Source organism: Notolepis coatsorum (genome assembly GCF_963971535.1).
Source record: "Notolepis coatsorum genome assembly, chromosome: 9".
Classification (NCBI taxonomy): domain Eukaryota; kingdom Metazoa; phylum Chordata; class Actinopteri; order Aulopiformes; family Paralepididae; genus Notolepis; species Notolepis coatsorum.
Window position 1 is genome coordinate 139,553,658 of NC_140173.1, and position 17,617 is coordinate 139,571,274.

At 44.3% G+C, this 17,617-nt stretch overlaps 1 protein-coding gene across 1 annotated transcript in view; it reads right to left on the bottom strand.

The window, feature by feature from the left end:
• LOC311234781 (uncharacterized protein) overlaps positions 1-11,651 on the bottom strand; it is a gene marked incomplete at both ends in the record, with an annotated part of 68,616 nt that extends 56,965 nt beyond the window's left edge. Inside the window, 4 exons of the mRNA XM_084322025.1 lie at positions 5,911-5,952; positions 8,661-8,714; positions 11,435-11,512; positions 11,640-11,651. Coding sequence (XP_084178151.1) covers positions 5,911-5,952; positions 8,661-8,714; positions 11,435-11,512; positions 11,640-11,651 — 186 coding nt within the window. The remainder of the gene's footprint in view (positions 1-5,910; positions 5,953-8,660; positions 8,715-11,434; positions 11,513-11,639) is intronic.
• Between the last annotated feature and the right edge of the window lie 5,966 nt (positions 11,652-17,617).

Genomic DNA, 17,617 nt, shown 5'->3' on the forward strand with positions numbered 1-17,617 from the left:
AGACATATGTGGCAGTAAACTGTTTAGAGCATTATTTATATATATATAATTTTGGTATACGAGTGAATCAATGAATATAATGCATTAGACATACGTTTAAGCAGCAAAATCCTGTATTAGCTACTACACAGACCAAGAGATAAATGAAATTTTTAACAAAGTGCAGCAATTTTAGGAATTATATATATATGGGGCGGCTGGGTGGCGCAGCAGACATTGCGCTCGTCACCAACGCAAGAGACACCGGTATCGAATCCGGCTGTCGGCGTTGCCTCCGGCTTGGGCCGGCCGTCATACTGACTCAATTGGCAGAGTCAGCGGGAGGGAAGTCAATGGGTGGTAATCTGGACGTTGTAAACAGCGACTCCTACAGGTCGGTCAGGGCGCCTGCACAGCAAAGTCAGGAAAATGGCGGGGGCAGTGTGAGCCTCCTACACGTTACTCCTCGAGGTAAAAGTAAAACGCAGTACTTTCAAGTACATTCCAGAACAGTTGACCATTGGAAAAGAAAAACTCTTGATTGATCTCAATTTCTCGTATAAATTTTTTTTTATGAACAAACCAGACTAAGAAAAAAAGTTATTTGCGATTTTTTATACTTTATACTTATAGGCTATAGCACTAACTTTAATTCTTTCTGTAGTTAATTAATTGAAATTAATGCGATAAAGTCCCAGCCCTAATATATATATATATATATATATATATTAGGGCTGGGACTTATATATATATATATATTGTGACATATCTCGTCCCCCCTCCTATGGATAATATTATGTGAAGGATGGGAGATACTGCCACAGGAGGAGTAGAGTCAATTAGGTAGCTGATTAGTACTGATAGAATACACCTGTGCATAATTAGTTCACACACATCTCACATGCACACACCCCAGACACACACACACACACACACACACACACTACAAAGCCACTTGGTTAGTCAGGAGTAAGTTGAGCGGAGGTGAGGTTGGAGTTGTTGTATTGAGAGAGATAGAGATTGTTATTCAGAGTTGTGACGGTGATAGGTAGTGAAAGGTGAGGAGAAAGCGAGTAGGTGTTATTTGTGTACTGGACCCTGGACTGGCTGAGATACCCCCTTGTGTACTGACCCTGGACTGGACGACTACCCCAAATTGTGAACAATCCCTTTTTCTGTCGGCGGGCCTGTTTTGTGTTTTTGACCCTCGGACTGAATCACAACCATTCTATTGCTTTTCCCCCTCTGGATTCTGCCCTGAATTCAATCAATATTTGATTGATATTGCTCTTGTGTGGACATTCGAATTTGTTTGTATTTGAACCGTGGCGAGCCTGAACACTACCAGGTTCGTCACAATATATATATATATTGTGGCAGCCGGCAGAGGACAGGCAGATATGTGTGTTTCCCACTGTGTGTCTCTGACCATATTAGGAGTTCATGTGACGAAACTGGCCTCAATCAGGCCGACATGAGTAGAGAGAACATTAACACACTGTGTATGATCTGTTTTGGAAGGAGGACCCTGCTGTGTATGATCTGTTCTGGAAGGAGGACCCTGCTGTGTGCTACTACCACGTCCCTGGACTGTCCGAGAACCCGTACCGAACCTTGATACTGGACCTCGACCAAGTCAAGTCAAGTCAAGAGTTTTATTTGTCACGGCAAATGCGGGTGGACCATTCTACTGGACTGGATACGTTTGCTGTGTACATTAACGCCTTCCTTTCCACAAACGGCAATAATGCATTTGATTTTCATTTATCTCGTTGTGGACCTTGAATTTATGATTGTCAGTCAAGTGAACACTCTCTGTATATATATATATATATATACAGTAATAATACATTTATTTTATATAGCGCCTTACATTAGGCACCTCAAAGCACTTTACATACATGGCATTATAGCATTATGGACACACACAGTACATGGACAAACACAGTGCATGGACTTTCACAATGACGACATGGTGGGGATAATACAGAGAGAGGGAGACAGCTTAGAGACAAGACAGAGAGATTTTTTTTTAATAAATAATAATACTAAAATATAGGTGTGTACAGATGTGAAAATGTAAGTGATGCAGGGGTTGGGGGGTCAGGAGTGAGCCGGGTATGCAAGATTGAACAGGTGGGTTTTGAGGTGGGACTTCTTTGATGTGTAATGGGAGTTGATTCCAGAGTCGGGGAGCAGAGGAGGAGAATGATTTGTTTTCTGTGGACTTAAGGTGGTAGTGTGGTGTGCTCAGAAGGGCTAAGTTGGATGAGTGGAGTGAGCGGGAGGGAGTGTAGTGTTGAAGAAGGTTGTAGATGTAATCAGGTGCTAGGGAGTGGAGGGCTTTGTAAGTGAGGAGACAGATCTGAAAGTCAATCCTATACTTGACAGGGAGCCAGTGAAGTGAGGAGAGGACAGGTGTGATGTGGGAGAACTTGGGGCAGCGGGTGATGATGCGGGCTGAGGTGTTCTGAACTAGTTGAAGTTTATGGAGGGATTTTGATGATGAGCCAATGAGTAATGCATTACAGTAATCTAGACGGGAGAAAATGAGGGCATGAACCAGCTTTTCAGTGTCGGAGGGGGACAGTAGTGGTCTAATGCGGGAAATGTTCCTGAGGTGAAAGTAGCATGTCTTGGTGATGTTGTTGATGTGTGGTTCGAATGATAGTCAAGAAGAACACCCACGTTTTTCACTGTGGGGGAGGGGAGGATAGAGTGGTTGTTGATGGATATGGAGCAGTGTGCGGTGTGCCCATTACAAGGATTTCGGTTTTAGTACTATTGAGTTGGAGAAGGTTGTGATTCATCCAGATTTTTATTTCAGAGAGGCAGGAGGAGAGGGCAATAGCAGCAGCAGTGGTGTCGGGAGGGGAGTGAATGTATAACTGTGTGTCATCGGCGTAGCAGTGGTATTGGAGACCATGTGTTCTGAAAATGTGGCAGAGGGGTAACATATAGAGGGAGAAGAGTATGGGGCCAAGGACTGAGCCTTGGGGGACACCAGATGTAACGGGGAAGGAAGTTGAGGTATGACCGTCCATGGTAGTGAGCGGCTGGCTGTCTGATAGATAGGAGTGAAATAGGTGGAGAGCTGAGCCTGTGATGCCAACTGTGTGTTCTAAACGGGAGAGTAGGATGTTGTGATCAATGGTGTCAAAAGCAGCGCTGAGGTCGAGGAGGATGAGTATGGAGAGAAAACCGGAATCTGAATTGAGCAGGATATCGTTGGTGACTTTAACGAGAGCAGATTCTGTGCTGTGGTGTTTTCGGGAAGCCTGATTGAAAGGGTTCAAAAAGGGAGTTGTTCTGTAGGTGGGTGTGGAGCTGGTTGGAGATAATCTTTTCAAGTGTTTTGGATAGAAATGGTAGGTTGGAGATCGGCCTGTAGTTACTGAGGATTATTGGGATCCAAATTGGGTTTCTTGATGAGGGGGGTGATGGGGGGGCTGAGGGCAGAGATGCAAGCTTTTGTGAGAGAGGAGGGGATAGGGTCAAGGAGGCATGTTGTGGGTTTGGATTGCATTATATATATAGTCTTGGTGACAGTATCTGTAGAAACGTCAGTGAAGTGGGAGAGTTTGGTGCCTGTGAATATAGGATCTGGGGGGGGTGTGGTGGGCGGTGTTGGCTAAGATATCTTTTCGAATGTTGTCAGCTATATATTCATAATATATATACACACACACACACACACACACACACACACACACACACACACACACACACACACACACACGCACACACACACACACACACACACGCACACACACACACGCACACACACACACGCACACACACACACACACACAATGTAATTTATCAACGTTTCAAAAGGGAGAACGCAGATAGCCCCAAGCAGCAATTCCTGCATTTAAGCATTTGTTTTTAATATAATAATATTTGTGAATATTAGAAACATACTGCTGTCAAAGAATGATGAGATGCGCAGTAATTGATAGTAATCAGAGGCTTTCAGAACAACAAGGACATCCATCAACACCCACTTCCCTCCTGACTGATTTATTAAATGTGTAAACATAATGCCAGTCCATGAATGCTATGTTTAGTGGTGATGGTCACAAGACGCCCCAGGGAATTAACTATGTACTATTGGATTTATTTTGAAGAAATATACAAAAATATGATATAAAAATATGATAAAAAACATATTCAAGAGCCAACTTTAGCGAGCATGGTGAGGTGAAGAGCATTGAAGCGTCATGTGTGAATAATTGTATGTAATGAAGTCTCATCCTCTGGTCAAGATGTGGTGGCATGTGGCCTGTGTTGTTGTTGTCTCTGTGCCATGCGTGTCTGTCATGCTGTGAAGCATGCGTAGAACGATTCTACACCAATGTCCACCTTAGAGACACATTCCTTGTACATTCATTATATGAGAACAGTAGGGCTGACCCCTATTAGTCGATTAGTCGACTAATCGGTCGAAAGGAGCCGTAGTCGACTGCCAACCTCTTAGTCGAATACATTTTTTTTTTATAAAAAATATATATATACATATATATATATATATATATATTTGTATCATTCTTTCCAAAAGAAAAGAGGCCTAGAAGCGTGGCTAACGCTAATGGCACCCATACCAGAGGCTAACTGCCTACGAAAACAGGCACAGAGGCACTGAAAGAGGATTTCACCCATCTAATGAACACACTAGACTAGACAAATATCAAGATGTATCCATCAGTGGACCAATTGCATGCTTTTGCAGAGGACAAGAAGCCTTCAGTCGACTCCTTCAGACATTACGCACCCCCCACAGCCCAAATGGAATGATAAAAAAAAATAAAAATAAAAAATGTAAAAAGAAAATATTATACTTTTTTTTTTGTCGACTAATAGTCGACTAACGGCATATTTTGGACAATCATAGTTGACTATCCAAATCCTTAGTCGGGGACAGCCCTATAGAGGCCAGTTGTCGGCATCCTATGTTTTGCGTGCAGCTCTTCAGCTCTCTGGCCGCTGCCCCCTGCGTCTCCAAGGCATTTTAGCAAACAATTTACAAAATGATCAGTCGTGACTGTCTTCCACCAGATGTTCTGCCTTGGTAATTTTGAAAGGTTATTCAGGCTGCCCTCTTTAACGTGGTGGAGAGCTCTCTCTCTCTCTCTCTCTCTCTTTCTCTCTCTCTCTCTCTCTCTCTCTCTCTCTCTCTCTCTCTCTCTCTCTCTCTCTCTCTCGCCCTCTCTCTCTCGCCCTCTCCCTCTCCAAATGTCTCTCTCTCTCTCTCTCTCTCTCTCTCTCTCTATCCCCCTATCTCTCTCCCTATTTCTCTCTCACTCTCTATCGCCCTCTCTCTCTCTATCCCCCTATCTCTCTCCCTATGTCTCTCTCTCTCTTTCTATCTCTCGCCCTCTCTCTCTCCATATTTCTCTCTCTCTCTCTCTCTCTCTCTCTCTCTCTCTCTCTCTCTCTCTCTCTCTCTCTCTCTCTCTCTCTCTCTCTCTCTCTCTCTCTCTCTCTCTCTCCTTCAGCACAGACTCTCTCTCTATCAGAATGTGACCTGTGGTGGTGCTGAAATGAGGACTATGATTTAAATTTTTCTAAATGGAGTCTGGGAATTATGGATACAAATCCCCTTTCATTAGGTGAATAAAGTGTTGATGGCGTCATATGATGGGACTACCTGACAAATAGGTCGTACCAGAAACATTGTGAAGCTGAGATCCATATTCACAAAGCCTCTCAAAGTGGGAGTGCTGGTCTAGAGTCTGTTAGTTTGACTCAAGTCATCAAGACGAGCGTTGCTGGTCACTGACCCCAGATCAGCACTCTGGGAGGTTTTGCTAATTGGGGCTTTGAGTGTATAGTGGTGTCTGTCTTCCATCTTCCCCATGTTATATGAGTAGTACACCAGGCACCGCTCTGCTTGTGAAATGCTCTCTGCGATGAAAGGAGAAAACGTACCTTGAGTAATGTACCCATGTCTCTGACAATAGGCAAGGCAGTCTGTTGAAGAAGAAAAGAGAAGAAAAAAAAATCACACACAAAAACCTTGTCATAAACGTTCATATTTTCCAATGAAATTCAATATGAACCACGCTCTTCTTTTATTATTGTTATATTATATTATCGATACATCTTTTAAAATGACATGATGTCCCGTTTATGGACCTATCTTTATCTTTTCTTGTTGTAATTTGTTGTTACCTCGTTGTAATGATCTGTGTCAATGTATGAAACCATCTCCTGTGCCTCTAAAATTGCAACGCTAAAATATAGTGTCAGTGACAACAGGGGATCCGAGATAAATGTATCCAAATGTGTCTCAGTGGTGGCTCCTAGGGGGCGCTAGGGCACTCAATAGGGGGCACTATGGTGATAGGACGCTTAATAGGGGGCACTAGGGTGATAGGACGCTCAATAGGGGGCACTAGGGTGATAGGACGCTCAATAGGGGGCACTAGGGTGATAGGACGCTCAATAGGGGGCACTAGGGTGATAGGACGCTTAATAGGGGGCACTAGGGTGATAGGACGCTCAATAGGGGGCACTAGGGTGATAGGACGCTCAATAGGGGGCACTAGGGTGACAGGTCAGCAGACAGGTCAGGGCTGTGTGGTCATCATGGAATAACCTTCCAAGTAACATTAGTTCTATCAGTGGAAAGGCATGTTTTAACACATTGATGACCAGCATGTAGCGCCGATTTATAGGCCAGAGGACAGAGGTTTGTTTACAAACCGATGTACTTTCTAACAGCTATATATATAATTTATAGTATTGCTATCTGTCCATTCTCATTGTCACTTGAGTGCATAAACCGTGCCTTCATAATGGCCTAAAGAAAATAAAAATCCATCAGTTGGTTGTCATTTTATAGCGCTGTGAATATAAGGTTTATCGCACTTTTCGCCCCGTTTTTTTTCTGGGGAGCTAGATAATAGGCTAAAAGCTATACGTTATATCAAGCGCCATTTCTGTTGTATATATACGAATGAAATAAAACAAACTGCGTAGCATCCGGACTATTACAGAGCATCTATGGATGAAATGGGGGCGGCGGGGAACGCCGATTAGTATTATTGATTAGCAATACAGTGTGCGTTCAGGTAGCCATTTTCACTGATCGATCACGTTAGGTTTTAAAACAATGTCCAATCCAGCTGTAATTTGGGGGAATAGTATCCTACCGTCAGGCCATGTGATCGCCGGCAGCATTTTGTCATTAGTCATCGGAATCTGGTAGATCGATATGTCCATTGGCTAATCATAAATCCCATTATTCCAGGCTGAAATATGCGTTCGGTAACGGGATCAAAGATGGAGGGTCTTCGTTTGGAACCGAGGCTCATATGAAACGCCCACAGACAGTGAAAAGATTTTTTTTTCAATCGCCCTCAATGATACTGCAGTGGAGCGATGGCGCCCCTAAGCGGATCTGGCCGGTATTGCATGTTTCGAAAATCAAATATGTGGGTAGGTCCTGCAAGTCGATCGCGGACGTTAATAGCGTTATAAATATGGAATAAAACAATAACAACTCGCCACGAGTTAACTCGTGGCTCTGGTCCTCAACGGGTGGAATCGAAACACGTATATATACGTGGACGGTCCACATAGTGTTAAGAAACAACTCAGAATCTACCTACATTCTTTAGTTTAAATAGAATGAACATGATTGTCTCTAAAATGAAATAGATTTTTATCTTTTTGTTATTAGGATTATGGATTGCTTGATTATGTACGTGTTTATGTTTTATGTTTGTGTATGTCTGTCTTGGACCCCCCAGGAAGACAAGCTCAACGTCAAGGCGTGCAGCTAATGGGGATCCTTTAAATAAACAAATAAATAGAAGGCGCTAGGGAGCTCAATAGGGGGCACTAGGGCACTCAATAGGGGGCGCTAGGGAGCTCAATAGGGGGCACTAGGGCGCTCAATAGGGGGCACTAGGGCGCTCAATAGGGGGTGCTAAATAGGGGGCGCTAGAGCAACGCCCCGCCCGATCAGTGGAAAATGTCAAAACATTTGTATTATTTCTGTCTCACCTGACTGGGGGGCACCACACCTCTTGCGTCCTGCCTTGGCCTGCTTTCCATAAGAGGGTTCATTCTTTATTTCAGTTTTCTCCTAAACTAATGTCTGCTGCTGAAACACTGCGCTCCTAACCAATGAACCAAAAGGAATGAATAAGCATTCAAACGTTTAATCCCCACAAGGCTGAAGCCAAATAGCAGCTAAACTGCCTAAAGTGAACTTCATGTTGGAGTTTTTAAGCCTCTCTGGAGGTTTTCAAATTTTCACCCTTTTTCACTGTTTCTGAACCTGTCCACAGTCTGCCAACGCTGGATTACACTCCTTCAACATGGATATGGGTTCTGCAAAACCCACAGAAACTATTTTTCCTGGCAAATACCTAGGTCATAGATGTGGCTCATCTAGGCTATTGGACAATCTATTGGTTTATCTCTGAGGGGGTGCATAGACAAAGCCTTTTCTCATTTGATTATTATTACATTTAAACATTGCCAGTGTGACAACGTTAGACAGACTAGAGGAAAGTTGTTAGTGTTAGTGGACTCATGTGACTGTGGATCCTGTCGAAGCGTAACATTCCAGGGCCAAACGTTGCTTCCGACCCTCGTCGCTCGCACTCTGAGGCTGACATCATCCGTGTGATCTGGTATGAAAGTGATGAGCTGCCTACTATACTTACTGGCTCACCAGGGGGTCCAGGGGGGCCTGGGGGGCCTTCTCTACCAGGGGGGCCCTTAAAGAGAAATGAGAGAGAGAGAGAGAGAGAGGGAGAGAGAGAGACAGAGAGACAGAGAGACAGACAAGACAGAGACAAGAGTTAATGAGGCCCTCTGCTATCCACTCGGCTAGCTAGGACACAGGAGACCCACAACCCCTTTTTACTTTTGACATGCGTCCCTGTTGGCACTGACGTGTCCAAGAAACCGTGACATGTTTGTGTACCCCCTTCGCGCACAGCGGGTTGTCAGACGATTCCTACTTATGCTGCCGGCCCCTTTCATCATCTGCGGATGTGTGTGTGTGTGTGTGTGTGTGTGTGTGTCTCCCTCTAGGAGAGAGGGGGGGAGTGAAGAGGAGAAGAAGAAGAAGAACAACAACAACAACAACAACAAGAGGAAGGACTTAAACTCACCTCTCTTCCTGGAGCGCCGGTGGGGCCCGATAAGCCTGAGGGTCCGCGGAGGCCCTGGAGGAAGAAACACTGTGATGACTGTGATGGTTATTACGCTTAACTCATTCACTGCCGACAACGATTAAACTCGTTATTGGCCGCCAATCGTTTGACGCCAACAACGAGTATACTCGTTATTTGCTCGATATTTCCATTCATTATCCATCCAGGAAGCCTGGTGTTATCATGGGGCTGAGTCTGAGATCGCTAAAGTGCAATACCGGCCGCATCCTACCAGGCGGCGGTATGGAGCACCATTTGAAACACTAAACGCTCCGGGGCGCTCTTTTCTACTAACATGAACCTAGGGCTTCACCCGATCGCATTGAATCGTTTTTGGGACCCCTGATTCATTATGCTGTGGTGGGTTATGCTGCGGTGGGCCAAATGGACATACGATCTACCAGATGGCAATCAAATAATTGGAATATTCTTTTTGGAATCCCACCGGCCACAGGTAAGAGCAATTTAACGTAAATTTCAGCTTGATTATGCCTTGTTTTCATAGCCATCGCCCTGATCAGCGTATGTTGTTGTAATAACGAATGCCGTTATTGACAATAAATTAATCTGAAACGACCCCCCCCCCCCCCCCTTTCATGCATTCATGATGGAACATAATACCAATCATATGCATTTGATTTTTTAACTGTAGCGTGTGTAGGGACGTGTAGTATAATACACGTCGCAGACTATTACTAGCCTCTCAGGAATGACCCTAGATCGCTCTAAAACCATACTTATATTCACTACGGTATAAAACGGGAATGTATGGATGACAATTTTTTTTCTTTTTCACATATTGAACGATAGATACTCGATGTCAAATGGGCCATAGTATTGCATAATTAGCTATAATATAGAATATAGTTATAGCCCTGCAAACAAGGTGACGGACTCCATTGGCTGAATGCGTGGCAGCGCATAGCCATATCCCGGAAAACAGCGTGGCAGCGAATGAGTTAATAATACTAAAAATAAACATTATGAAGAAATGATAGAAAATAGAAACATTATGAGGAATTATGTTACGTAGGTGTAGCCATATCGACCATATCATCATCATCATCATCATCATCATCATCATCATCATCATCATCATCATCAGCATCATCATCATCATCATCATCATCATCATCATCATCATCATCAATGCTGTTACATTGAAAACAGACTTTCTGAGATGTATTTATTTTCTGTCCAACAGACCTCCATTCCTGGCCTCCCGGGTGGTCCTGCAGGGCCCTGAGAACACAGCAGACATGTTGTTAACACCCTCTGCCCCCGAGAACGCATCAGACATGTTGTTAACACCCTCTGCCCCCGAGAACACATCAGACATGTTGCTAACACCCTCTGCCTTCCAGCACCAGCGTTCCATAAAGGAGTTGTGTTTGACATCTCATGCTCTATCGATTCCTCCTTCTCTTCCCAAACTAGACCTCTTTGAATCCCGCAAACCGAATCAAATCTCAGCCACGGTTTCCCGCATGAGACCATGGCGGACGAGAGCGATCATCCGCGATGAGGCTGGAGAGTGAGTGTGTAACACCTCGCGGCGCATCTCCATATCGACCCGTTTTCAGTTTTCGCCCCCTTCTAACAGCGTGCAAAATTAACCGTGATGTGGATATTCAAAACAGGATCTCATTGTGTGCGTGAATCTCTGGATGCCTGGAGACAAACCTATACTCTGGAATTTACAAGATGCTATTGCTGCTGGACCTAAAAGGACCAACTCATATGTACCGTACTTTTCGGACTATAAGCCGCGGCTTTTTTCCCCATTTTTCGACCCTGCGGCTTATATAACGGTGCGGCTTATATGTGGACAAAACCCGAAAATCTAAATATTGCTTTTTTTACTGCATTGAAATGTTATATATCTGTTCCATTATTTGCTAAACTTAATACAACTTGTAAATGAGTTAATGTTATTTGTCCGACAGTATTGTGTCCCAATGGGAGTCATTCTCTGTAGAGGTGGGAACTTAAAGCTCAATATAAGAACGGCCATGCACCACCACTCACAGAATCGAGAAAGAGCAATCAATCTGTCAATCCTTTCCGTGTCCGGGCCGGGTGAGGTTTCCCGTGTTGAGTCAAATTAAGCCGCAGGCTCCACTCCTTACATATGGTAATTAAATATTAAAACACATGCGGCTTATAGTCCAGTGCGGCTTATATATGTACACATCATTCAATTTAGCTGCTGCGGCTTATAGTCAGGTGCGGCTTATAGTGCGAAAAGTACGGTATACTCATATACGCCATATACTCACGTGCGGACCGGTGGTACCCTCTCCCGGGTCGCCCTTCTCGCCGTGGTCTCCAGGCAACCCAGGCACACCTCGTTCACCCTGAACAACCAAAGACAACAGAGAGGAGAGGAAGTGGTCAGAGGGGTCTCTGTGTCTCCTCCAGCAGGAGACAGTAGACAGATGGATTAATACAACTAGAGGAGAGCTGATATATCTTGTAATATACCTGCTGCTGCATGATCATGAATTATTCCAACTGTGGCTGAACTTACTTAACTCCCACTCATATGTTTCCCCTTAAGAACTGTAGCTTCAAAGACAATAATTCATATTCATATTATTTATTCGGGAAGTAAGGTGTTTGTGTATGCATCTTTGTTTCCATGAATATCCATAGGTGTACAGTACCTGACTAGACAGAATATTCTGAATATTACCATGGGGGTAGAACATAAACAAACCAATCAACACGAAACGGGATAGGATGTATACATGCTTCAGTGTGCTGGCTAATATCGGCCGATCTCAGCTTTCGTATAGGGATGGGTCATAAAAACCCATTGACTGAGTAATCGTTCTCAGGGATCAAAGTCCACTTCTGTAATGTGGATGTTGATTTTTTTGATATGCAGGTTATTGAGAATGTCATTGGTGGAACCATGTTGACTGAAAAGCTATTTTCAATTGCAGAGAAGAGTCCCCTGAAAAATGTAACTAGGCACCAAGCACTGCAGAGACGCTGATAACTGATAAACTAATGATTGGGCTTGAGAGCACACTCCTGTGAAATCATCAGACAACCTGGAATCTGTTTAATCAACAAAACAAACATGAATGTATTTCAGTGGAGGCTGGCAAGACATCTGTACCACCACCACCTGTATCGTCCACTCTTAAAAGACTATGAGAGGAGGAATATCATTCTTAATAATACAAAAAAGACCGGCATGCAAGAAATAGAGCAAGGGGTTTGGTGTCTTTCATTTAAAATGGACAGATTTTGAAGGCCAATTCTGAAATCGGCAAGCTACAGTAGTAGCTTCCTTGTTGCCTAGGAACAAGATGATAGTCTGCGTGCCCGGGCACTATTATGAATGTTTTGGGGCGCATGCAGAATGGACACCCGCACGCACACAAGAGTATACATTTGGCGTATATACATACAACGCTCCAGTAGAGCATGACAGTACATGAGATGACATTTTTTAATTGGCATTAAATCAGCATTAAAAGCGCGACGTCTAAAACCTCTCAGCATCCACATTTCCCTTAATGTATGTCAAAGGCGACTCCATTTAAATGCTGTACCCTTCATTTAACTGTTAAAACTAGGTGGGGAGGTGACCCCTTTAATTGGACATCGCTTCATTTGACAATAATCCCTTAACGAGACATTTTATAAACTGTAAAACTACCCATGTTATTTATATATTGTGTTGTTCTCGATGTGATGCTTTTGTATGTTGGCCGCACCAAACAGCGTTTACAGGACCGCCTCAGTGAGCATAAATATGCAGCTAAGGTTCTAAACTGTGATTATGTTATAGTTAAACATTTTATGGATAAACATGCTGACAGTTCTATTTCTTTTACAGCTCTAGGAATCGACCATGCCCCCCTCAATCCTCGAAGAGGGGATAGGGAGAGAGCACTAAACCAACTAGAGAGTCGCTGGTATATATAGACTTAAAGTCATGTCATATCCAGGGATAAATGATACTATAGATATGGTGTCCTTTTTGTAAATATGGGAATAATTTGTGTTGGTGTTTTGCCTTTCCAGTTTAAAATTGTATATATGATGATTTATGCTTGTTTTGATCTCTAGATGTGGGAGGAACTCTGGAGTCTAGAGGCACATACTATTGTGACAGCTAGACCTCAGGCTGACTAGGTACACACACCTGAGCTCAATAGAGCAATCAGCACAGCCGCCACCTTGTATATAGCTCTGTTTACTCATTTATGTCTGTATGCCCTGAAGAAGGCCGATAGAGAGGCCAAAACATGTTGGTGTTTTTTTGAATGGTTCTAATATGAACTAAGCTATTTATTAAAGCCTTTTTTATATACAAGAAGAGTGCCTGGAACTTCCTTATTTATTTTTTTTATCCACTTTTTCTCCCATTTTCTATATTTTTCTCCCATCCCAATTTCGTATCATCCAATTCAACCCTCCCCTGTCACGAACGCTGTTTCTTGCCTCCCACAAGCCGGCTGCAATGTGGACTAAGTCATACATAGCACAAGTCCCCTCCGATACTTGAGGTAACAGCAGTCGCATCTTTTCACCTGCGCAGTTCGATCTCTCAGTGGCAAGGAGTAACGCGTGGGAGGCTCACGCTGCCCCCGACATTTCCTGATTCTACTGCGCAGGCGCACCAACCGACCTGTAGGAGTCGCTGTCCACAACGCCCGATCCCCACCCATCAGTTTCCCACCCCCTAATACGGCCAATGTGCGGACGACCAGCTAAACTGAAAGCAAATGTGGAGCGCTGGGCTCGAACAGGCGGGCCCAGCGTCTCCAGATTTCGTGGCGAGCGCCTTGCCCACTACGCCACGTAGCCGCCCGAACTTCCTTATTTTTATTCAACCGACTTCCCTCATCCAAGAGCACCTTCAAAAAACACTGGATTCACACCACAAAGACGCTGCAGCCCTCCTTCTTGTTCAAATCCCTTAGATAACCTTCTATTTGCAATTCCTTGAGAATTTAAGAGGTTCTTTAAAAGTTGTTTAATACACTTTGTTTAATCCACTATTTTTATTTGTGAAACAAGAAGATGTATCTAGCGTCATCAGCGTTTATTTTATAGGACAGTGGAATGCTATGATGACGTGGTGTGTGTGTGTGTGTGTGGGGGGGGGGGGGGGGGGGTAATGGTATGCGGGGGGGTCGCACAGTGATGACATCACCATATGGGCACCTACCTTTGGCCCTCGAACTCCTCTGACTGCAGATGCCCCGTCACCCTGCAAAACAAGTAACAGAAAGCATCAGTGAGCAGGGCTGGAAGGTTACTTTCAACATGTATTCTGTTACAGATTTCTGATTACCTGCTAACAATTGTAATTAGCGATGTAATATATTGCATTACTCCAACATAGTAAAGATTACTTTAGGATTACTTTGCCTCTTAAATGGACAGAATACACAGAGGGTAAAGTAAGAACTGAGAATGTATTTTAAATGTACAGACATGTCATTATTTCAGTAATGTTTGTCTTCTCACACACTCTGTGCCAAAAACGGCTTTTTTTTTACGTGTTTGGCCGCCGACCGTTGAGTGCCATAAACGTAAAAAGTCGTTTTTGGATCGTTTGCTCTTTTTACTTTGATTTTTCATTTAGGCACGTCACGACACATTGGAACTGCATTCTGATCGACTATCACCAGGTGGCAATATCGTCCCGTGTCTGAACTGCATGGGACTCTGGGCTAATAGTCAGCTTCACTTTCAGTTTCTCCTCGCGAGTGGCCCCTCCTTCTCCTGGGACAGAAATTCTGTTGCATAAGCGTATTTGATATCGAAACGTGTATAGACATATACACTGGTAATCGCGATGGCGATGCAATCACTTGGAATTATTCTTTTGGAATACCTTCTGGCTAAGGTAAGGTACATTCAAGTTTCAAGTTTCAAGTTTCTTTAATATTTGTCATACAGAAGTACAGAATACTTTTATACAAAATGCTTCTTACTGTTACGCTCCAGAGACTGTGCAAGACAAGATAAGTATGAAATAAAATAACATAGTAAAATTAGAAGTAAAAAAATGAGGTCACAGTGTTCAGTTTAGACATATGTACAATGTTCGATGCAGAATAGACGTAGTTACCATACAATATACAATACTGTGCAGTGTACTAATATACAATACTATATAGTGCAAGGCAGAAATGGGACGAGGTGCAATTTAGGTACAATTCACAGTAGGTGTACGAGTTGTAGTGCAAATCCTTTATCAATAAATATAAAGTGTAAAGTGTGTTTGTGTGATCTAAAGTGTGGAGAGTGGGTGCTGCAGTGTGTTGTTTGTTTGAGTGAGTGTGTGCGTGTGGGTGTGTGTGCTGTGTGCATTTGATGGTTGTTGCATAGTGTTTATTGTTCGTTTAGCAGCCTGATGGCCTGGGGATAGAAGCTTCTTCTGAGTCTTTCTGTGCTCGCCTTAAGACTCCGGTATCGCTTGCCTGACCGCAGCAGTTCAAAGAGGCAGTTGTTCGGGTGGCTCGAGTCCTTAATAATTCTCTTAGCCTTCCCCTTGCACCGCTTGTTGTAAATGTTCTGGAGGGTGGGAAGCCCCCCTCCAATTGTGCGTTCGGCTGAACGTGTCACTCTTTGTAGTCTGCTACGGTCTTGTGCAGTGCTATTCCCAAACCAGGAGGTGATGTTGCCGGTCAGGATGCTCTCTATTGTACATGAGTAGAAGTTCCTAAGGATCTTCTGACTGACTTGGAACTTCCTTAGGCGCCTGAGGAAGTAGAGGCGTTGTCGTGCCTTCTTCACAACACTGTCAATGTGTGTGGTCCATGTCAAGTCCTCGGATATGTGGGCTCCGAGGTACTTGAAACTGTTCACTCTCTCAACCGGTGCCCCGTCGATGCTGAGGGGGCTGTAGTCCTTGACCCCCGACCTCCTGAAGTCCACAATCATCTCTTTTGTTTTGCTGACGTTCAGGGAGAGGCAGTTCTCCTGACACCACTGTGACAGGTTCTCTACCTCTTCCAGGTAGGCCCTTTCGTCGTTGGCAGAGATCAGGCCCACCACTACTGTGTCATCAGCAAATTTGATGATGGTGTTGTTGTTCCGCTGTGCTACGCAGTCATGTGTGTACAGGGAGTAGAGGAGGGGGCTCAGAACACAGCCCTGGGGGGCCCCTATGTTGAGCGTGATGGATGAGGAGGTGCAGTTGCCGGCTCTTACCACCTGGGGTCTGCCCGTCAGGAAGTCCAAGACCCATTGGCAGAGGTCATAGTTCAAGCCCAGGTCCCTGAGCTTGGCTATGAGTTTGGAGGGGACTATGGTATTGAATGCTGAGCTGTAGTCGATGAACAGCATTCTCACATAGTTCCCCTGCCTCTTGTCCAGGTGTGATGCTGCTGTGTGCAGCACATGGCTATGGCGTCCTCCGTGGACCTGTTGGGGCGATATGCAAATTGCAGAGGGTCCAGGTTGATGGGGAGGGAGGAACAGATGTAGCCCTTCACTAGCTTCTCAAAGCACTTCATGCTATGGAGGTGAGGGCTACAGGGCGGTAGTCGTTGAGGCAAGCGGGTGTAGATTTTTTGGGTACAGGGATGATGGTGGACTTCTTCAGACAGGTGGGGATGACAGCCTGTTCCAAGGACAGGTTGAAGATGTCAGTGAATACCGGGGCCAGTTGGTCGGCACAGACTTTTAGGACGCGGCCGGGGATGCCGTCCGGTCCTGCTGCCTTCCTGATATTCACTTTTTTAAAGATCCGTCTCACCTCATGCTCTGTTACCCTGAACACTGAGTCTCCATCAGCAGACCCCCCCCCCCCCATTGCCGTGGTTTGTAGGCTGGTGTTGTTATTCACAGCCTCAAACCTCGCATAGAAGGAATTGAGATCATTTGCTAAGGAGATGTCACTGTTCAGTTTGATGTCTATTTTACCGAATCTGAAACGTGTTTTTCTAACGATCACAGTCCTGTGTTTCACCGGACGAAAAACATGGTCGGCAAACACGATCAGAGTTTTGAGTTAAAACGACCTCCCCCCCCCCCTTGATGATTTTGTGATGATACACATAAACAAGTCATATACCTGTGATTTGGGAGTATTCAGCGTTTCAGGGGATCAGCCAGAACGGTTTGGGCTTATTGCACATAATGCGTTTTTATCTCGCGATCTATGAAAAAGACTGTATTATCTTGGAAATGTGCAATGTTTAGCGTGTAACAAACTACAAACTACAGCGTGTGGAAACAAACTATTATTCCCATGCTGGACTACAAGTAATGTTTGTCGAAATGGGCCACACCGTGTCTCCACAGCTATAATACAGAACACAAACACAGCTTCGCAAACATAGTGCAACGACCACGGAAACGACTAGAAAGGCTTGCATTCTAAAGGTAAATTAACCAAACAGCGTGGCACTCAAAGTGTTAATGCCTTTTCCCCCTTTCAGAGTCATCACTTGTTTTAAAAAAAATATATCTGTATATCTCTGTAT